Source organism: Rhinoraja longicauda, unplaced genomic scaffold, assembly GCF_053455715.1.
Source record: "Rhinoraja longicauda isolate Sanriku21f unplaced genomic scaffold, sRhiLon1.1 Scf000893, whole genome shotgun sequence".
Lineage (NCBI taxonomy): Eukaryota > Metazoa > Chordata > Chondrichthyes > Rajiformes > Arhynchobatidae > Rhinoraja > Rhinoraja longicauda.
In genome coordinates, this window is record NW_027602109.1 from 20,973 (window position 1) to 44,184 (window position 23,212).

A 23,212-nucleotide genomic window follows, 5' to 3' on the forward strand; every position below is an offset into this window, starting at 1 on the left:
GAAAAATTATCACTAATGCATCCACTATTTCTGAGGCTACTTCCTTAAGCACTCCTTAAGCCTACTGTACAGTTACTTTCTCACTATTCAATCGTGGCTGACCTATTTTTCTCTCTCAAGCCTATTCGCTTGCCTTCACCCTGTAACCTTTGACGCCCTTACTAATCAAGAACCTATCAATCTCCACTTTCAAAATACCCAATGGCTTGACTTCCACCACTGTCTGTGGCAATCAATTCCACAGATCCATCACCTCATTTCACAATTCCTCCTCATCTCCATTCTAAAGGTACATCATTTTCTTCTGAAGCTGTGCCCTCTGGTTTTAGTCTCTCCCAGTAGAATATTGCAAAATTAACCAAATTCTGATCTGGGGAAATCCTGGAACTCAAGCTTTTTTTCAGATCTTTCCAACTGATAAAACCAGAAATTGCATAATCCTACTTCAAACGTTTAACTCGAACCCTGATACGATAAAGTAATTATTAGAAATTTTACAGTCATTGAAAACATGCCATTTCTCTAATTTTAACATTACTGAAAATATGCTTTTATGTGGAATATTTAGCAGGAATTAAAACTGAAAAGTGTGGCTTAAGGCAAGGAAAGCTTAAAATGCAAATCTGTTTAAAATAGTAAACCATTGTAATTGCATTTCATTTTGTTTAATGTGAGCCCATATAGCTCTATGCCCACACACAGGTGCCTATTAATGTCTGAAAATAAATATCTTCAGACTCCATGTTACTAGTCTAAAGAAGGGCCTGGACCCGAAACGGCACCCATTCCTTCTCTCCAGAGATGCTGCCTGTCCCCGCTGAGTTACTCCAGCTTTTTGTGTCTATCTTCCATGTTACCTTGATGTCTGCTCGAGACAATGTCTACTACAGTTAAAGCTCTGGCGAAAGTAACGAGGTCATTACTACCCTCAAATTATATGAATCCTTGCACCTTCGATAAATTGCATTGAAGAATTTCACAAAATAAATTAATTGATAATATACCAATGGCTTGAGTAAGGGACTTAACAACTCACTCACTTCCTATTGGAAGTATAACAACACCAAGGGCGGCACATTGGCGCAGCAATAGAGCAGCTACCTCAGAGCTCCAGAGACCCGGGTTCGATCCTGACTACGGGTTCTGTCTGTGCCAAGTTTGTACATTCTGCCTGTGACTGCATGGGTTTTCTCCAGGTTCTTCGATTTCCTCCCACATTCCAAAGACGTGTGGCCTGCAGGTTAATTGGCTTCTGTAAAATCCCCATATTGTGTAGGATTCTGTCTGTTTGGTGTTTGCATGTTTTTCCCTGTAACCATGTGGGTTTCCATTGGGAGTTGTAGTTTCCATCCACATCCCAAAGATCTGCGGGTTTGTAGGTTAACCGTCCCCTGTAAATTGCTCCTAGTGTGCAGGGAATGGATGTGGAAGTGGGATAACATAGTACTATCGTTAACAGGTTGGCAAGGATTCCGTGTGCCAAAGGGCCTGTTTCCATGCTGTATCGTTCAATAATAAATGTAATCAATCATCAATATATTCAACATGTAAATATAATCACTTCAAGAAATCCTACAAAACTAACATTGACCTCGGGTTCTCACAGTCATTCTCCTCCATCGAAGTCAATGGACATCATATCCTCGTGTCAGATGCAGACTGGAAGAGATTTTCATGATGGGTTTGTTGCCTATGTGTAGAGTAACTGACCAAGTGGCTGTTCTTTAGTTCAGTTTAGTTCACTGTCATGCGTACCGAGGTACAGTGAAAAGCTTTTGTTGCCTGCTAACCAGTCAGCGGAAAGACAATGCATGATTACAATCAAGCCATCCACAGTGGGGACAGATACATGATAAGGGAATAAAAGTTAGTGCAAGTTAAAGCCAGTAAAGTCCGAGCAAAGATAGTCCGAGGGTCAACAATGAGGTAGACAGTAGTTCAGGACTGCGCTCCAGTTTGCGGTAGGATGGTTCAGTTGCCCGATAACAGCTGATTTCACATGGAGCCCAGTATCAGAGCTTAATCGAATAAGCACTACACTTGACAACAACTTTGAGGCTTTGGCAATCACAGTGAAATACCAAAATCACAGTAAGTTGCATTGGAAAATGTCCACAGATATGTTGGAAATTGCTAGCATTTCCTCACATAAACAAACCCAATGTAAAAGAAAACAGTCAGGACTTTTATGTGCATACAACATGTAAGAGACCAGTGAAAGTGGACAGTGAAAGTAGTGTCTCGAGGAAAAAGGAAGCAGTCCAACTCATAGGGGGTAGATGCTAAATGGTGTGTGTATAATAAAAATGTTGAATGGGTTTTAACTTTCTAGGTGATGGTGCCAGGGATAGCAGATAAACAGGAGAAAGTACAGAAGAATTTATAAATAACTTGCAGCAGAAGATTAATTCTGAAAACTTGAGCTTGATGTCTTTGGGTTCGTGTTGCGACTGAGGGCAATCAGAACATAGGAACTGGTGGTGGAAGTGGGGCTATCTTCCCAATCCATCACTGGCTGTGCATTGAACTGATGCAACTGAATTGATTACTAACCCCACTTCATAGAGTTACAGCATGAGAAATACATACAGCCCAGGCTGTGTGAAGATAGCAGTTTTCCTTCCCAGCTCAGTATTAGTGCACCATTTGGTTTTTCTAATTGATTCTTTTCATGAACCTTTCTGGTATTGACATTGGAATTCACGTTAAACTTAATAACAACCACTTTTGTTGCATTAATTTGTTTTGGCTGTGTGGTTAGACGAATGTTCGCATTTGCAATGATTCAATGCCAGAAGAAAACATTTTTTCTGACCGATGATACTATTTTTCTTTTAAAGTGGTCCATTAACTTCTATGTCTAACATGACTACCTATTGTGAGAATTCAAGTGTATTTACAATTTTAAAATAACAGAAGTGGCTTTTGGTTAATTCATTCTTCAGTGCATTAGTGGAAAATAGTTTACGTGTGTTTGGACAATAGATGCCCCATGGTCTTTGGGGACTTTCAGTTAAGAATATTGGAAGCTAGATGAGCAAAGTGGCTGGTTTCCACATGATTAAAAAGAGACGAGAATTAATGAGAAAATCAGTTGGAAATCATCCATTAGAGGAAGAGAATACGGATTATGATGATTAAGTCTAGGATGATTCAGAATTAGGACTAGAGGGTGTAAGCTATAGGGAGAGGTTGAGTAGGCTGGGTCTCTATTCCATGGAGCGAAGGAGGATGAGGGGTGATCTTATAGAGGTGTATAAAATCATGAGAGGAATAGTTTGGGTAGATGCACAGAATCTCTTGCCCAGAGTAGGGGAATCGAGGACCAGAGGACATAAATTCAAGGTGAAGGGGAAAAGATTTAATAGGAATCCGAGGGGTAACTTTTTCGCACAAAGGGTGGTGGGCATAGGTTCATAAGTTGTAGGAGCAGAATTAGGCCATTCGGTCCATCAAGTCTATTCCACCATTCAATCATGACTGATCTATCTTTCCCTCTCAACCCCGTTCTCCTGCCTTCTCCCCGTAGCTCCTGACGCCCTTACTAATCATGAATCTATCAATCTCCGCCGTAAAAATATCAATTGACTTGGCCTCCACAGCCGTCTGCTGCAATGAATTCCACAGATTCACCACCCTTTGACTAAAGAAATTCCTCCACATCTCCTTTCTAAAGGTACGTCCTTTTATTCTGGGGCTATGCCCTCTGGTCCTAGACTCTCCCACAAGTGGAAACATCATCTCCACGTACACTCTATCCAGGCCTTTCAATGAGGTCCCCCCTCATCCTTCTAACACCAGCGAGTACCTTGAAGTATTGTCGCCAAACGCTCATCATATGTTAACCCACTCATTCCTGGGATCATTCTCATAAAGAATGTCAGTGTGGTTCTATGTTCTTTGTTCTTTTGTCAGGATACAGACCTGGATAGAGGCTTACCTTTCTACTATCACCCCTGCCAAGCCCAGGCATCGATGCATGTTTCCCATCCTCAACCCTGGCTTCCTACACTGTCACATAACCCACCAGTCAGCTGGAGTCCACAACCTTGCAATCATCCATTTCATGACCATCCTGATAGGATGTGACCCACATCTCTATCCCTCACCACCCGTTAGAGACATTGAAACATAGAAAATAGGTGCTAGGCGTAGGCCATTAGGCCCTTTGAGCCAGCACTGCCATTCAATATGATCATGGCTGATCATCCAGAAACAGTACCTTGTTCCTGCTTTCTCCACATATCCCTTGATTCCGTTAACCCTAAGAGCTATATCTAACTCTCTCTTGAAAACATCCAGTGAATTGGCCTCCACTGCCTTCTGTGGCAGAGAATTGCACAGATTCACAACTCTCTGGCTGGAAAAAAAAATCTTCATCTCAGTCCTAAATGGTCTACCCCTTATTCTTAAACTGCGACCCCTGGTTCTGGACTCCCCCTACATGGGGAACATTTTTCTTGCATGTAGCCTGTCCATTCCCTGAAGAATTTTATATGTTTCTACAAAATGCCCTCTCATCCTTCTAAATTCCATTGAATATAAACCCAGTCAATCCATTCTTTCATAATATGTTCGTTACCTGATCTCCAATCTCACTGGCACAAATATGGCCTAATGGAATTTGCTGCATTGCATCTTTGCATTTAAACAAATTAGTGCTTTGAAATATTTAACGGAATCATTAATTTCGGCCTGTGGAAGAAATATTTTTCATTAAAATAAGTGAATGGCATTTGCACATTCCCCCTGTGTCCATGTGGGCTTCCCCTCGGTGCTCTATTGTCCTCCCCATCCAAATATTCTTTGTCAAATTAATAGCTATTGTAATTCTTTCATATTGTATGTCGATAGGATGAAGTTGATTGGCATCTGACAAAGAATCATAAGTACAAGGAGCAGAATTAGGCCAATCTGCCCATCATGACTACTCTGCCATCCAATCATAGCCTATCTATCTTTCCCTCTCAGCCCCCATTCTCCTGCCTTCTCCCCAGAATCCCTGACACCTGTACCAATCAAGAATCTATCAATCTCTGCCTTAAAAATATCCATCGACTTGGCCTCCACAGCCATCTGTGGCAATGAATTCCACAGATTCACCACAGAATAAGGTACGGTCAATAAATAGGGGGAATGGACTTGCATTGAGACCCAGCATAGACTCAATGGGCCAAATGCCCTCACCCTATGCCATAAGAAACTATGAGATATAAATATTCAGTCTGAAGAAGGGTCTCGAGCTGAAACATCACCTTCTCTCCCGAGATGCTGCCTGACCCACTGAGTTACTCCAGCATTTTATGTCTACCTTAGATATAATATGATGCAGCTTGAGTTATATTGCTGTATTATTATGAGATGCGACATTCTGACTATGGCCACCCAAGTACATTTTAAGCTGTTGCAAAACTCCTCATACTGTAACGCTTTATTAAAAATGACCTTATGTGGCAGGCAATGGCTCAGCTTTGTCTTTTTGAACTGTGTAGCTCTATTCAGAACCCCCTTCTGAAATACACTTTTGAAATGAAAAACATTTGTTTTAACGGCTAAAACTAGTGAGTTCTTAAATACTTCAAAGCACTCATTTGTTTAAATGCAAAGATTTATCCTTCACAGGATTTGTTGACCTGTTTCTTGCATCTAAAGTTTGAAAGCTAAATAATTGTTAACAGCCAGGAACGATTTGTGATTGTGATCTTTATCTCAGGAGAACAAAGATGAATTATTCCTCTTAACCTCAGCACAAAACTCTCATGCAAAATATGTTGGCATTTCAAATACTTCAGCACATATACCACCACGTTATTATACACTTTGCAGCCTTGGCCATGGACGATTGTGCTCTTGTTCAGTGAAGTAAGTGTTTATTAATGTCCCTGTCATGGTCATTTTAAGCAATTTTTCTTATTGGGAATAAATAATTTCATGCTGTTTAACATCAATCAAAGATTTGGTAAATGGAAATGTTAAAAGACACTAAATTTCATGTGAATTGCAACAGTTATAAAGAGAGTAGATTTATTCTGACCTTAATGGAAATTTGATGGTTATAGGGCAGTGAATATGTTGTTGCTCCACAGGTACTATCTGTGGCTCTGTGCACATTTTTGTGATTTTATTGATTCCAATCTGGTAACAGCCGGAACTAACCTGAAACGAATCATTGTCAACCTTTCTAATGCACAAAGGGCATAATTCAAGCTCAAAATGGTTGTTTGCACATAAATATTCAGATTGTTGTAACATTTACCTCCTTGCAAGTGAACAGTTCCGTGAGTGAACAAGATGCAGTCTTGATCCAAAGTGAACAGGGTAAAATCCAGCTATTTTAGTCATACCAGCAGCATTTCTTTATTTTATCAATACCACTTGTGTTATGCAGGCAAATAGTACATTAAATAGTAACAGAACCAAATAAAAAAACAGAAAGTACAGCGGATCATTTCCTAAAGTACAGTGGAGCTTTTGGAGATTTTAGGAGGACCTGGTTGTGAGAATGTTGCTGTTATTTCCTGTGAGTAGCATTGGAAAAGCCTCAGGCCACCGAGCTCGCCACTGATAATGCATTCCACCTCCTTGCCATCGTTTTAGTCTCTGAAAAAGTCCAGACCAAGAGCCCAAGGCCGTGTTCTTCATAGCACCTTTAAATGGTGGCACCGGAGATGAAACGTGAGTGAGGGAGGTCACCCTTCTGTCTTATAAAGATATTCTGTGTTCAGTCCCAGTAAGCTTCACTCCCTTCACCCATTTGTAAATGTGGAAAAATAGGTGCAGGTCCTTCGAGCCAACTCATGGCTGATCATCTAAAATCTGTACCCCGTTCCTTCTTTTTCCCCAGATCCCTTGATTCCTTTAGCCCTAAGGGCTAAACGAAGCGGTAATCCGGTTCACGGACTTGAGGCCATGACCTCAGAATAAAAGGATGGTACCTTTAGAAAGGAGATAAGGAGGAATTTCTTTAGTCAGAGGCTGGTGAATCTGCGGAATTCATTCCCACAGTCAATGGATATTATTACAATACAATACAATACAATACAATATATCTTTATTGTCATTGTACCCATGGGTACAACGAGATTGGGAATGCGCCTCCCATACGATGCAATAATTTAAGTAATTAACAGCAACCCAACGAAACGAAACAATTGTAACAGTTTTTAGACAGGGTAAAGTGCAAGTTGATCTATGCGTTGTGGCCATCCGGCTCAGCAGGACCGGTTCATAGCAGCTATGGCCCTGGGGATGAAGCTGTTCCTGAGTCTGGAGGTGCGGGCGTAGAAGGCCTTGTATCGTCTGCCCGATGGAAGGAGTTCGAACAGACTGTTGCAGGGGTGTGAAGAGTCTTTAAGGCGGAGATTGACAGATTCTTGATTAGTAAGGATGTGCGGGGTTACGGGGAGAAGGCAGGAGAATGGGGATGAGAGGGAAAGAAAGATCAGCCATGATTGAATGGCGGAGTAGACATGATGGGCCAAATGAGCCAATTCTGCTCCTATAATGTATGAACTTATTGCACATCTTCCTTTTTCTCTCCCCTGTACTTGGACCTGAGGGGAGGAAAATTATCCATCTTGTACTATGGGCTACATTTAAGTTGGTGCTAAGAATGCATTTGAGACTTGGGAGCACTTGTGAGGTGAAGGAGGGTGATTTTTGATTTCAACATTTGTTGCACCACCTGCCCACTTGCAGGTTGCCAGAGGCTTGGGGCAACAAAATATTTTCATGAAGGAAGAGTGGAAAATTATGGGACTCCTCTGCCAAGGTATGGTTTTAGTCATAGTGGATACCATTTGCCGCTTGAGAGTAAATTCAAGAAGATCAGAGTTGGAGATGGTGGGAGGAGGGAGGATCAACATGGACAGGAGCATTCATGTTCATCTTAACCTTTGAATTGAATAGTATAATGATGTTGCTAGATCTTGTGAGGGCCTCACTAAAGAATTTATATTCACTGGAATTTAGAAGAATGAGAGGGGATCTTACAGAAAACATAAAATTCTTAAGGGATTGGAAAGGCTAGATGCAGGAAAAATGTTCCCCATGTTGGGGGAGCCCAGAACCAGGGGTTACTGTTTAAGAATAAGGGGTAGGCCATTTAGGACTGAGATGAGGAAAATCATCTTCACCCAGAGAGTTGTGAATCTGTGGAATTCTCTGCCACAGAATGCAGTGGAGGCCAATTCACTGGATGTATTCAAGCAAGAGTTAAATATAGCTCTTAGGGCTAACGGAATCAAGGAATATGGGGAAAAAGCAGGAACAGGGTACTGGTTTTGGATGATCAGCCATGATCATATTGAATGGCGGTGCTGGCTCGAAGGGCTAAATGGCCTACTCCTGCACCTATTTTCTATGTTTCTATGTTTCTCAGCTTTCTCTTTAGTAACTCTCATTCAACTGCACTTAATCTTTACTATGCCTCATGAACATGCCTCCAACCCATAGTTTTAGGGTGTCGTAAATACAATTCATGAGTCATGATGTTTTTGGGCAGGAAATCAAGTAAGACCTCAAGAGATCAAGAAACAGACAGTTTTATTTTTATTTTCATCAGTTAACTGATGCTGTGCGGATAAATCACTCCACTTTAGACTTTAGAGATACAGCGTGGAAACAGGCCCTTCGGCCCACTGACTCCTCGCTGACAAGTGGTCACCACATACACTAGCACTGTCCTACATACTAAAGACAATTTACAATTTTACCGAAGCCAATTAACCTAGGCCTGAGGGCTTTGGAGTGTATATCTTTGGAGAATGTACAAACTCCGTACAGACAGCACCCGTAATCAGGATCAGACCCAGGTCTCTGGCGCTGTGAAGCATGATCTCTACCGCTACATCACTGTGCCGCCATTTGGCTCTCAAGAATTTTCCTTAGTTAACCACAACATTTAGAATGATCAAGATTTTTAAGAAATTATCAAAAGCATATGATGATCACAAAACTTTTTTCCTGATATTATGGTACAAAACAAATACCACACTCTTCGTTATGTAAGATTTTTATTGGAGAATATCTTAAATAGGTCATCATAACCATGTTATCTTGGCTCCACATAACAAACTCACATTTCACATTTACAGTATCTGCCCTAATCTCACACATGGAAACTGTTTGTCGAGGAAGGCTTAATATATTTTGTTCCAAAACAATTTATTACCTCACCATATTAATTAAAGGTCACGTGATTCAGGTTTCTACTTAGACTAATTGGCATGGCAACCAAGCTATCTAAATCTTTAAATGGATTGGCTAGAGTTTTAATATAGTACTGGACCAAGTGGACCTGTTGGGCCGAAACCTTCATTGGTGCAGCACCCTCTCCTCCCCTCCCCCCCTCTCCCCTCCCCCCCTCTCCCCTCCCCCCCCCCCCCCCCCCCATGGAATTCATTGCCACAGGTGGCTGTGGAGGCCAAGTCAATGGATATTGTAAAGGCAGAGATTAACTGATTCTTGATAAGTAAGCACGTCAGGGTTTATGGGGGAAGGTAGTGGGAATAGGGTTGAGGGGGAAAGACAGATCAGCCATAATTGAATGGCGGAGTAGACTTGATGGGCCGAAGAGCCTAATTTTGCTCTGAGAACTTATGAACCATGCAAATTCTAAAGTTTGTTATTCTAGAATTATGCACTGCCTCCTTATTCCAATACTCTGACATCTGTGACCAGCCCTTCGAGAGTGCTCGCATTAAAGCCCCATAATGCTGGATGTGTGTTCTCAGTGCTGATCAAGCTGTATGGGAGGCGGTGATGGAGAGGGAGTTTGCAATCTGCTTTCTTGATTCTTATCTTGGCAGCACAGTGGTGTAGTTCGTAGAGCGGCCACTTCAAACCTCCTTCCTATGACCCAGATTCATTCCAAACCTCTGGTTTCATATTCTCCCTTTGACCATCTGGGTTTCTCCAGGTGTTGTGGTTTCATAAGTGATCATATCATATCATATCATATATATACAGCGCGGAAACAGGCCTTTTCGGCCCACCAAGTCCGCGCCGCCCAGCGATCCCCGCACATTAACACTATCCTACACCCACTAGGGACAATTTTTACATTTACACCAAGCCAATTAACTTACAAACCTGTACGTATTTGGAGTGTGGGAGGAAACCGAAGATCTCGGAGAAAACCCACGCAGGTCACGGGGAGAACGTACAAACTCCTTACAGTGCAGCACCCGTAATCAGGATCGAACCTGAGTCTCCGGCGCTGCATTCGCTGTACAGCAGCAACTCTACCGCTGCGCTACCGTGCAGAATTAAGCCATTCGGCCCATCAAGTCTACTCCGCCATTCAACCATGGCTAATCTATCTCTCCCTCTTAACGCCATTCTCCTGCCTTCTCCCCATAACCCCGACACATTTATTAATCAAGAATCTATGATTCTCCGCCTGAAAAATATCAGAGAGATTGCACTGTGGGAAGTCTAACCAATATCTGCTTAGCTGTTTAACTCCAAAGTATAATAGTGTGTAGGAAATAAAGAATAAATGAAAATCTCTGTGTCATGGAAATCAGAAACACAAACAAAGTTGAAACTAACACCAGAGCAGAGAGAATCAGGCAAAAGTGTGAAAACGCACACTTCCAGATCCAAGGACAGTTTCTTCCCAGCTTTTATCAAGCAAGTGAATCATCCTACCATAACCAGAGAGCAGTTCTGAACTACTATCTACCTCATTGATGACCCTCGGACTATCCTTTTTTTTTTTTCTTTTTTTTTTTTTTTTTTTCTTTGGAAGTAAGCACATTACATTTTAATGGTTCCTTTTTACAGGTGCCAAGAATTATTAAAACATTATTTGTACAACTTCCTTTTTTAAAAAGAAATGAGAAAGAAAGAAGTAGTGAAGAGTAAAGAATAAATTAGTGAGTATAGAGTGAAAAAAAACAAAAAACAAAAAAAAAAGTGCGAAAGTAAAGCAAAAAGGAGATTCTCCCACGCAACCCATCGATGTTTTTTAATATTCTTAATCAATTTTCAGTCAAACCCAGAATTTTTAATTTTATGCTGATATTACACCGCATGATTCCACAAGGTCAATAAATGGAGACCAACTCAATAAGAATTGGTCTTTTTTTTCTATTAGGAGGAGTCTCATTTCTTCCAAATGTGCTGTTTCCAACATATTACCGATCCACATTTTAAATGTTGGTGGAGTAGACTTTTTCCACAATTTAAGTATGAGTTTTTTCGCTATTATTAAACCATAATTCAAAAATGAGATTTGGGATATATTTAATTTATTTACATCTCCAAAGATAATCATTTCCATGCTAGGTTCCATTTTTGTCTTAAATAAACTAGTAAATACATCAAATATATCACCCCAAAAACTTTGAAGTTTTATGCACGAAACGAAAGCGTGTGTAAGATTGGCATTTTGTGAAAGACATTTATCACAAATGGGTGAGATATTTGAATAAAATTTATTCAACCTAACTTTTGAGTAATATAGTCTGTGTAATATTTTAAATTGGATTAAATTATGTCTAGAGTTAATCGAACATTTATGTATGTATATCAAATACCTCTCCCATGTTTCTTTAGAAATTTTTATCAGTAATTCTTTTTCCCAATCTTCTCTGATTGCCTCTGTTGGAGGCAATTCTCTATTAAGAATACTGTTATATAGATATGATATTAATTTTTGTGAGTCCGCCTTAATATTCATTGCTTCTTCCAGTGGGTCTATCGTTATATTCTATGATCTTGGTATATATTTTTTTATAAAATCACATATCTGTAAATATTTAAAGTATTGGTTATTATTGAGATTAAATTTTGATTTTAATTGTTGAAATGATAATAAATTTCCCGTTTCATACATGTCACCCAACTTTTTAATTCCCTGTCTTTCCCATTGTCTATATGTTTTATCCATAATAGCTGGTTTAAATACCGGGTTATTCACTATTGGTGTTAATGAAGATAAGTTTCTTAATTTTAAATTTAATTTTATTTGTTTCCAAATTCGAATTATATTGTGTATAATTGGATTCTTCTTATATAATATATTATTCAATTTTATCGGGGAGAAGAGGATCGCTCCTAAATCATAAGGCAGACAATCCTCTTTTTCCATTCTTATCCATTCCATCTGTTGAGAAGGACACTCCAACCAATACATAATATTCTTAATATGCACTGCCCAATAATAATATAAAAAATTAGGCAGTGCAAGTCCCCCTACATCTTTAGGTTTACACAAATGATTTCTTTTAATTCTATGTGCTTTGTAGTCCCATATAAAATTAGTAATATTTGACTCTAGTTTTTAAAAAAAATATTTTGGTATATATATTGGTATGGATTGAAATAAATATAATATTTGTGGTAGCACTATCATTTTGATAGCATTTATTCTGCCAATTAATGATAGTGGGAGCGTTTTCCAAAATATAATCAAAGCGTTCAAGGTTATGAGTATTTAAAACAACAAATGAAATTTTTTTTTGAAATAAATGAGACACCAGGGATTTCACCATCTTTATTATGGGAATCATTTAAGGCTTTCATTCGTGGAGTTATAATTTCGTATCAAAGTTTTCTAAATAAAAAAAACAGGACAGAACAAGGGACGTTAGAAAAGGAAATTAAATTATTAGAATTAGGAAACGCAAAAGACCCAACAATAGATAAACATAATAAGATAACATTACTGAAATTTAAACTTAATCGAATATTATCGGCAAGAGTAATAAGATTATTTCAGATCACAAAACAAGTACAATTTGAATTTGGGGATAAACCACATAAACTTCTAGCACGACAATTGAAGAAACAAGAAAAGGAAAAAACAATTAGTAAAATCAAATCAGAGAACGGGGAACTATTAACTTTACCTAAGGACATTAACAAAAGGTTTGCTCAATTTTATCAAAATTTATATACATCTAAAACTAACATTGAAGACAATAAAATTATAAATTTTTTAGATAAGTGTAACTTGCCAAAACTGGATATCTTAGAACAAGAGGAATTAGGAACCCAGATTACAAGTGAAGAAATAAGAGAAACAATAAAAGAATTGAAAAATGGGAAGACTCCAGGGCCTGATGGTTTTAATAATGAATTTTATAAAAGATTTCAGGAGTTAATGGCCCCACGATTACTTAAATTATACAGGCACGCTTTTACCGATAAGAAATTACCAGAAACTTTAGCAGAATCCACAATTATGCTTATACCAAAAAAAGATAAAGATTTAGAAGATCCGGGCTCGTATAGAGCTATAGCACTGTTAAATACAGACCAAAAAATTTTAGCAAAGATTTTAGCAAGAAGATTGAGCAAATATATTAACAAATTGATAAATCAGGACCAAACGGGGTTTATACCCAAAAGACAATCATTTAACAATTTGAGACGACTTTATAATATAATGTATTCACATAAAGGGGAAAAGGAAGACTTAGCAGTTATATCTTTGGACGCAGAAAAAGCATTTGATCAGGTAGAGTGGCAGTATTTATACATAGTACTCCAAAAATTTAATATAGGAGATAATTTTATTAGATGGGTAAAATTATTATACGATAAACCAACAGCAAGAATATTAACTAATAATACGTTGTCTCAAAAATTCCAATTATCACGGGGCAATAGGCAGGGATGTGTTTTATCACCCCTGCTATTTGCCCTTATGATAGAGCCACTGGCGGAAAGGATAAGAACTCATCCGAAGATTCATGGATACAATACTAAGGACTCTAATAATAAAATTTCATTATACGCGGATGATATACTTTTATATATTACAAATTCAAAAACGAGTATCCCGAACGTATTAAATGTAATAGAGGAATTTGGCTCCTTTTCTGGATATAGAATAAATTGGAATAAAAGTGAAATTATGTCATTACATCCTCAGAAAGCGAATCATCTATTAAAATTTCCATTTAAAATTGCAACGGAAAAATTTAAGTATTTAGGTATTCAAGTTACCAGAAGATATAAATCATTACTTAACGCTAATTTTAGACCCTCGGACTATCCTTGACCGGACTTTGCTGGCTTTACCTTGCACTAAACATTATTCCCTTATCATGTATCTATACACTGTAAATGGCTCGACTGTAATCATGTATTGTCTTTCTGCTGACTGGTTAGCACGCAACGAAAGCTTTTCACTGTACCTCAGTGCACATGACACTAAACTGAACTGAGCTGAATGTTGTCTGAGAGGGAGAGACAAGAATAGAAAACAAGAGCCAGTGGCAGGTCAAGCGTCATTGTGGTCACTTCCAGAGCTGGACCCTGGCCCTGCAACATGACTACGTTCATGCCTTGGGCTGTTTCTGATGCTTTTCTTGCAGCTGTATCTGGAGAGCACTCAGCAGAGCCGTTGCAGGTGCAGATGGAGCACAGAAGTGATAGCTGGAGAAATGCCATTCCATCTCGCCGTGTGATGCCCTGCAGCTCCTGTATCACCAGGCAGACATCAGCAAATGCCGCAGCAGATTGCAAAAGTAACACGAGGGGGGTGCTGCCATTTAGTTTAGGCAGTTGCAATAAATAGGACACTTGGAATGTGTGCTTCTGAGTGGGTGGCCACTGGTTCTCCTAAATCAGAAAATGTGACTCGCTTATTTGTGCAGTGCTCTGTTTGGGCGGCACACTGGAGGAGCGGTAGAGTTCCTGCAGTACAGGTAGAGTTCCTGCAGTACCCAAAGATCCGGGTTCGATCTAAGCTGTGGTCGTGGTCCACACGGAGTTTGTACATTCTCCATGAGACCGCGTGGGTTTTCTCCCATACTCCAAAAACATATAGATTTGTAGGTTAATTGGCTTTGATAAAATTGTAAATTGTCCCTAGTGTGTGTGTAGGATAGCACTAATGATGGGGTGATGGCTGGTCACCATGGACCACGGTGGGCTGAAGGGCCAGTTTCCACACTGTATCTCTCAAGTCCCAATGTTGGGGGAGTCCAGAACAAGGGGCCACAGTTTAAGAATAAGGGGTAGGCCATTTAGAACGGAGATGAGGAAGAACTTTTTCAGTCAGAGAGTGGTGAAGGTGTGGAATTCTCTGCCTCAGAAGGCAGTGGAGGCCAGTTCGTTGGATGCTTTCAAGAGAGAGCTGGATAGAGCTCTTAAGGATAGCGGAGTGAGGGGGTATGGGGAGAAGGCAGGAACGGGGTACTGATTGAGAGTGATCAGCCATGATCGCATTGAATGGCGGTGCTGGCTCGAAGGGCTGAATGGCCTACTCCTGCACCTATTGTCTATTGTCTATTGTCTATTAAGTCTAAATCTAAAGCTGCTGTCGCGCAGCACCAGAGACCCAGTTCGATCCTGACATTGGGTGCTGTCTGTGTGGAGTTTGCACATTCTCCCTGTGGCTGCGTGCGTTTCCTTCGAGTGCTACGGTTTCTTCCCACATCGCAAAGGATTGCAGGTTTGTAGGTTAATTAGAACATGTAAAATTGGCCCTGGCGTGTGGGGACTGGACGAAAACACGTGGGATAAGATAGAACTGGTATGAACGGGTAACCAATGGTCCGTGAGCATGCTTCAATGGTGGATCTGTCAACTAACTAAACTAGTGCTGCAGTCGTGTCTTGTGTAAAGGGTGGCCTCAACAATTGCTTGCCCATGCACAGTTTGCTGGGTGATGACATGTATAGTCCAGCACCAGGGGTCACACCTCAGGCTTTGGAACTGAGATCTGGTGACATATCCTCAGCCAGAGGGTGGTGAGCCTGTTGAATTCTCCCTGACAGAAGTTTTCAAGAGAGAGTTAGATTTAGCTCTTAGGGCTAAAGGAATCAAGGTTTATGGGGGAAAAAGTAGGAATGGGGTACTGATTGTGGATGATCAGCCATGATCACATTGAATGGCGGTGCTGTCTCGAAGGGCCGAATGGCCTACTCCTGCACCTATTGTCTATGTATCTTTGTATATGTTTTCACTGGCGGGAGAGTCATTAACAAGGCAGCATCGCTCCAAAATAAGGTGCGAGTCATTTACAACAGAGGCTGGTAGAAACCTCTTCTCTCGGGAGGTTGTGCATCTGTGGGACTCAATGCCCCTGAGGGTGGTGGAGGTCAGATCATTTGATGTATTTAAGGTGGAAAAAGTTCCATTTGGAAGGTCGAGAAATTCAGAGTACCTGGCTTAATGAAAAAAAATGAACAGAGTTAGAGACCATAAGCAGATGCCATCTGATGACAACAGATGATGGAGGAGCAGAAACGGTGCAGGATAGTTGATGGGTGACAGTGTATTGGATGAACTGAGGGTAGGAATCAGGAGACCACTCACTCAAGCGGCAGAATAATCCAATCTGAAGGCCATTGGGCCATGAAAGAATTAGGCAATGGCACTCGGGAAGAAATCACTTTTTTTCTGAAGGAGATGCCATGTATTTGGAAGCTGTTCCTAGAGTCATGGAATCACACAGCACGGAAACAGGCCCTTCGGCCCTACTTGCCCATGATGACCAAGATGACCCATCTACACTCATCCCACCTTCCCGCGTTAGGCCCACATCCTTCTAAACCCTTCCTATCCCTGTACCCATCTATCTATGTTTCTATGTTTCTACCCTTCCAAATGTCTTTTAAAAGCTGTTATAGGACTTGCCTCAACTACCTCCTCTGGCAGCTTGTCCCATATACCCACCACTCTGTGAAAAAAAAGTTACTCCTCAGGTTCTTATTAAATCTTTCCCCTCTCGCCTTAAACGTATGTCCTTATTTCAGTTTTGAGGCAGGGCTTAGATACATTGGGAATTCAAGTGAAAAGTGTTTTAAGAAAAGTGGCGCAAATGGGCGACACGGTGGCGCAGCGGTAGAGTTGCTGCCTTACAGCGCTTGCAGTGTCAGAGACCCAGGTTCGATCCCCACTAAGGGTGCTGTCTGTACGGAGTTTGTACCTTCTCCCCGTGACTATGTGGGTTTTCTCCAAGATCTTCGGTTTCCTCCCACACTTCAAAGACGTACAGATTTGTAGGCTAATTGCCTTGGTAAATGTAAAAATTGGCCCTAATATGAGTAGGATAGCGTTAATGTGCGGGGATCGCTGGTCGGTGCGGATCCAGTGGGCCTGTTTCCGCTCTGTATCTCTAAACTAAACTAAAATCACTTTTTCTATGGGAAAGGAGGATAATGGCATTTAAAAGTAGGTGAGAAGGGCATGTCTGTGGATAGTGATGATTTTGTTTTGAAAGGAAATCTTACGACTCTTGAGTGCAGCATGATGCTTACAACATCATCAAGCCCAATATCAGCAAGACAAGGTGGCAGAGACTAAAACAGAAAATGCTGAAAAAAACTCAGCAGGTCAGGCAAACAGTCGATGTTTTGGGTCACCTCAAATTCACCTCCTTTTAGAGTGCTAACTACGAATGGCAAATGCTGTGTGGTCTATTAAAGTCTAGCCGGGTGACCTACAGACATATCAGAAAATTGGGAATAAAATTACTGTGAAAATATCATTAATATGTTTTACACCCCTCACTGAGCATTATACTGTGCAGTGTGTGGGAAAAAAAGAGCTTTTCACTTTACCTCGGTACACATGACAATAAACTAACCCAAACTAAGCTACAAATTTATCGCACAGTTTCCGACAACAACTGCATGCAGAAATCATTGCTGCTATAACGTTGCCACGCTGTGCTATAGGAAGGTCCTCAGACTGGTGGAATGTTCCGGTTTCTTCCCACATGAACACATAATAACACACCATAACACACCATAACATCCTATAGTGCAGGTTGGGAGGTTAATTGGCCATTGGAAGTTGCCACAAGGGTGTGGGTGTGTGTGATAAGCAACGGTATATTGATGGGAACTGTTTGTATGCGGTGGGAATAAATTGGGATGAGTGTAAGGCGGTGATTGATGACCTCAGTGAGTCATAGGTCCTGTGCTGGAGGGGTCGTGGTTCTGCAACCTTTCTGTACAACAGCTAAAAAGGGTGCCATGGAGCGGTGGTGACATGGGTGACATGACGTGGTGCCCCATCACTATGCAGTCATCATGCCTGCCCTCGTTGCTTTGCACGTTACAAACGATTCCATGCCACCATGAGGTGTGGACTGGTGAGCCTGGGGCAATGACTGCACAGCATAGAATGCAGCATTCATCAGGGTAGCACACAGTGATCCTTGAACACAAACAGTTGAATCTGCAAGTGCTGTGAGCAAAACTAGGGACCCTTTAATTCAAGCATCTTTGATGATCATCTTGTAGAGTTTGCTCCTTGTTTTTTTCTTTGATGACTAACAAGTGAAGATTGGAGGTTCCACCTTTAATCTTCAGTGTGTTGGTGTGCTCATGAAAAGGGGCCAAAGGAAGGAGTGGGAATTGCAGAGGCAATTGAATAGAAGGTATTTGTATAAGTGACAAAGAAGTCTGTATGCATCTTAATACTTGCCATTTTTTTCCTTAATTATCGTTTGTAGTTGGAAGTACAAATACTCTTGTGTAGAAATTCCTGATATAGTATTATATCATCATATGTCAAAAGTCAAGATCACAGGGAAACTCATCCCTTGTCAACAGCTTGAATCACATATTCTGCCTCTGAAATTAATTCAGCTTAGCTGTTTATCTCCAAAGTATAATGGTGTGTAGGAAATAAAGAATAAATGAAAATCTCTGTGTCATGGAAATCAGAAACACAAACAAAGTTGAAACTAACACCAGAGCAGAGAGAATCAGGCAAAAGTGTGAAAACGCACACCTCCAGATCCAAGGACAGTTTCTTCCCAGCTTTTATCAAGCAAGTGAATCATCCTACCATAACCAGAGAGCAGTTCTGAACTACTATCTACCTCATTGATGAGCCTCGGACTATCCTTGACCGGACTTTGCTGGCTTTACCTTGCACTAAACATTATTCCCTTATCATGTATCTATACACTGTAAATGGCTCGATTGTAATCATGTATTGTCTTTCTGCTGACCGGTTAGCACGCAACGAAAGCTTTTCACTGTACCTCAGTGCACGTGACACTAAACTGAACTGAACTGAATGTTGTCTGAGAGGAAGAGACAAGAATAGAAAACAAGAGCCAGTGGCAGGTCAAGCGTCATTGTGGTCACTTCCAGAGCTGGACCCTGGCCCTACAACATGACTACGTTCATGCCTTGGGCTGTTCCTGTGGTTCATTGCTGGACTGTGGGTGACCTTTCATTTCACTGCACATCTTGTATGTGTATGTGACAAATAAACTTGACTTGACTTGACTGAACTTAATGAACTTATAAGGAGCTGTGGCCAGATATTACTATGTGCTGCAATTTGTACTACTGACTGGAGAAAGGTTTCGCACATGTATATGATCTTGTGTGTGGTGGAATTTCTAGTCAATGGAATCTCTGTACAAATGATAATGGGTGTAGAAAATTTGTTTAAAGAAAGAGGCAGCACGGTGACGCAATGGTAGAATTGCGGCCTTACAGCGCCAGAGACCCGGGTTTGATCCCGACTACGGGTACTGTTTATACGGAGTTTGCACGTTCTCCCTGTGACTTTGTAGGTTTTCTTGGGTGCTCCAGTTTCCTCCCACACTCCAAGACGTACAGGTTTGTAGGTTAAATTGGCTTTGATAAAAATTGTAAATTGTTCCTGGTGTGTTGGATAGTGTTAGTAGACATGGATCGCTGGTCGGCGCGGACTCTGTGGGCCGAGCGGCCTGTTTCCGCGCTGTATCTCTAACACTAAAAACTAAAGAACAAAAAACATATTTAAGTAATGATTAGATTTTGAGATTGTGTCATTTTCTAGATTGTGTTCAAATATTTATATGGCATGGAATGCATTAATTACAAGTGAAATATCACATTTTTGCTAAAGGTTTTAAAGGGTTGCCTAGTTTGAAAATTAGTCACTGACAAAGAATATTGTGTATAGGCTTCATTCTTTGGAATTTCACTTAAATATATTGCTTACAGCCGGATTATACAAATGCTTGCTGATATGCACAATTATTTGTACTTGTATTAGCAACTCTGCAACAACAAAAAAACAATTTAAAAGAAATAAAGGAGAATCTTAAGGGCCTGTCCCACTTTAGGCGATTTCTAAAGTGTCGCCGACAGTTCGCCGGGGTGTCGCGGGTATGATCGTGAGGAGTCTTCCAAGAATCGTAGTGGATCTCAGCGCGTCGCTGAGAAATCATCCGGAGTGAAATTTCTCGGCGACAGCTGGATTGTTGCTTATTGCGGGCGCTGTCGCATGCTGTCCCCAGGTTTGCTAGGTTCTCTTAGATGCATTTAGAAGCACATTATATTAAAATAAGTAAAGTCATTTCAAAATACCATAAAATGCTTGTGTTTAACCAATATATTTACTGTCAGGACATTTGACAGGTAGATTGGAGGCGGCAGTTTGACGGTCAGGTAAGCGTGGGAATTTTCGCGATGTTTATGGCCATCAGCCATTACATTTAAAGTGGGTTCCCAACCCAGATATGCAACCCAGAAACCAGATATGCATCTCCCGTACATTTTCAAAGAATGCCCACACACTTTTCACAAAAATCCACTTAACTACTTTTTAATTTTTTTTTTTTAATACAGCTATTAGTAAACTGGAAGCAAATCCAGTTTATGCCTTGTTACAGTGAAGCTTGGTTTTTAAGTAACCCATACAAGATGTTATAGTTCAAAACTCTCAAGTACTTACTGACTTGTCAGTGACTTCAGCGAAAATTAGGATGCCGGAGAAGCATTGACAGCATGGGAATTTCGCGATGTTTCCGAAGGCGGTGTAATCTCAACCTGACTCGGCATTGTCGTGGTCATTGTCGTCGAGTAAAAGAAAAGTTTGGCGATCTGCTACGACTTTGACAGTCGCTGGCAGTCTTCTTAAAATCGCCTAAAGTGGGACAGGCCCTTTAATGTTTCACCTCATGTCTCTTCATTTCTATCTTGTGCTTTACTGCACAGCAGAAATATTGATAGCATGACTTATAATGTGTTATTTATAAAAGATGTAGATGATACAAGGGCCCAATATATACTAAAGCTATTTTGATAAGCAAAATATTTCACAAATTGATAACAGGAACATTACTTCCATTTTACATGAAACATATGAGATATTTTGGCCAACATTTATTTTTCCCTCAAACTTCAAAGAATGTGATACATATATATATATACTTTATTATCCCTGGAACTGTTTTATATTTTACATATTTTCCTGTTTCAGATTGATCTACTTATTCCTACAAAAGTGACCGGTGTAATCACCCAAGGTGCGAAAGATTTTGGTCACATACAGTTTGTTGGTTCGTACAAGGTGGCCTACAGCAACGATGGAAAGAAATGGTCCATTTATAAAGATGACAAACAACAAAAGGATAAGGTGAGTTTACCAACAACAAGATTTCCAGTTACCAAATTGGTATGATTCACCAGAGGAGCTCATTCAGTCGAGTCATAGAGTAACACAGCATGGAAACAGGCCCTACGGCCCAACCTGCGCAAGTCGACCAAGTGCCCAGCCAAAGTAGTCCCCGTAGATAGACACAAAATGCTGGAGTCACTCAGCAGGACAGGCAGAATCTCTGGAGAGAAGGCATGGTTGACGTTTCGGGTTGAGGCCCTTCTTCAGACTGAGCATGTAGTCCCATTTGCCTGCATAATTATTGATTTCTGAAGACTGAATTTTCCTCTTCATTTTCGATTGTATTCAATGGGTAAATTATTATTAATTTATTATAAATTCAGCTGAAACATTAAGAAAATTATTTTCATGTCAATAGCTCGGTATTAAAATTTTGCAGCACTACTACTGCCAGATTCCTTTTGGATTTTCTACATCAGGCGAACAAACAATCCAAAAGATAGACACGGAAAGCTGGAGTAACTCAGTGGGACAGGCAACATCTCTGGAGAGAAGGGATGGGTGACGTTTCGGGTCAAGTCCCTTCTTCAGTCTGAAGAAGGGTCTCGACCCGAAACGTAACCCATTCCTTCTCTCCAGAGATGCTGCCTGTCCCGCTGAGTTGCTCCAGCATTTTGTGTCTATCTTCGGTTTAAACCAACATCTGCAGTTCCTTCTTACACAAACAATCTCAAAGGACTTTTTTCCATTTCAATTGAGATTTCAGTGATAAAGCTGATTGGTCTTGACAGCTGGGCTAGATATGCATTTATATGGACAATGTAAAAAATAAATCAGCAGTGTCACCTCCAGTCGACTACAAAACACAAAGTGCTGGAGTAGCGCAGCAGGTCAGGTAGCATCTGTGGAGGGAATGAATAGCCGAAGTTTCGAGTCGGCACTGCTCTTCAGACTGGTACTGAAGAAGGGTCTCATCCTGAAGAAGGGCCAAACACGGGAAGATGGGACTAGCATAGACGGGTCATCTTGGTCGGCATAGGTCAAGGGGCCTGTTTCCAAGCTGCATGACTCTAGGACTCTATCTCAAAATGTTGTCAATCAATTTGTTGAGTTCGACTTCGCGTTCGCGGCCAGTTGGATGACAATAATCAGAGACGACACAGACTTTACCTGTTAGTTTATTAGAGATATCTCGGACAAGTTTCTAAAAGCACACACAGAGTTGCAGACTCCGGGGCCAGTGGAAACATGTCACACCAGCCCCTAAAATGAAGCCCCTTTTATCCCCCAAACCGCAGAATTCACAGTTATTTACAATTAGCACAACCAATCAATATTGGAATTAAGTCAGTTTTCCCTTATACGGCCGAGAGTTCGAACAAGGTCAGTTTTCCCATATAAGGTCCTAACATGCTATTGTTCAAGGTTTTTAGTCGGTGTCTGTTTACTGTTTATGTTCTTTATACATTGTGTTTTTGTCTCCTGAAGACGAGCTGGAACATTCTGCGGTCTTGGGCTACTGATTACTACTAGCTTTAGCAAGCTCAGCATTTTTGTGATTACGTAGCCTCAAGCAGGTGTGGGAAAGAAAGTGAGAGAGCCTCAAGCATGTGCCTAGCACACAATGCTGCAAAGCTTATGCGGAATATAGTGGCTGAAACAAAGGAAAAGGACAGATCTCCACACATTCCCTCCACAGATGTTGCTTGACCCGCTGAGTTACTCCAGCACTTTGCATTTCACTCAAGATTCCAGCATCTGCAGTTCCTTGTGTCTCCAGTGTCAGCAGTATCAGCTAAAGGTGTCAGCTCCAGAACTATACGGACAGATCTTCTGTTGCCCATAATAATTGGCCGCCTGCCTATGTGTTTGTTTCCAGGAGACGGTCCTCACA

At 40.8% G+C, this 23,212-nt stretch overlaps 1 protein-coding gene across 1 annotated transcript in view; it reads left to right on the forward strand.

Annotated features, from left to right (window-relative positions):
• The window catches only part of LOC144591349 (EGF-like repeat and discoidin I-like domain-containing protein 3), a gene marked incomplete at both ends in the record, with an annotated part of 41,739 nt that extends 20,403 nt beyond the window's left edge, over nucleotides 1-21,336 (forward strand). The window contains one exon of the mRNA XM_078395574.1: nucleotides 21,181-21,336. Coding sequence (XP_078251700.1) covers nucleotides 21,181-21,336 — 156 coding nt within the window. The remainder of the gene's footprint in view (nucleotides 1-21,180) is intronic.
• Nucleotides 21,337-23,212: the final 1,876 nt, after the last annotated feature.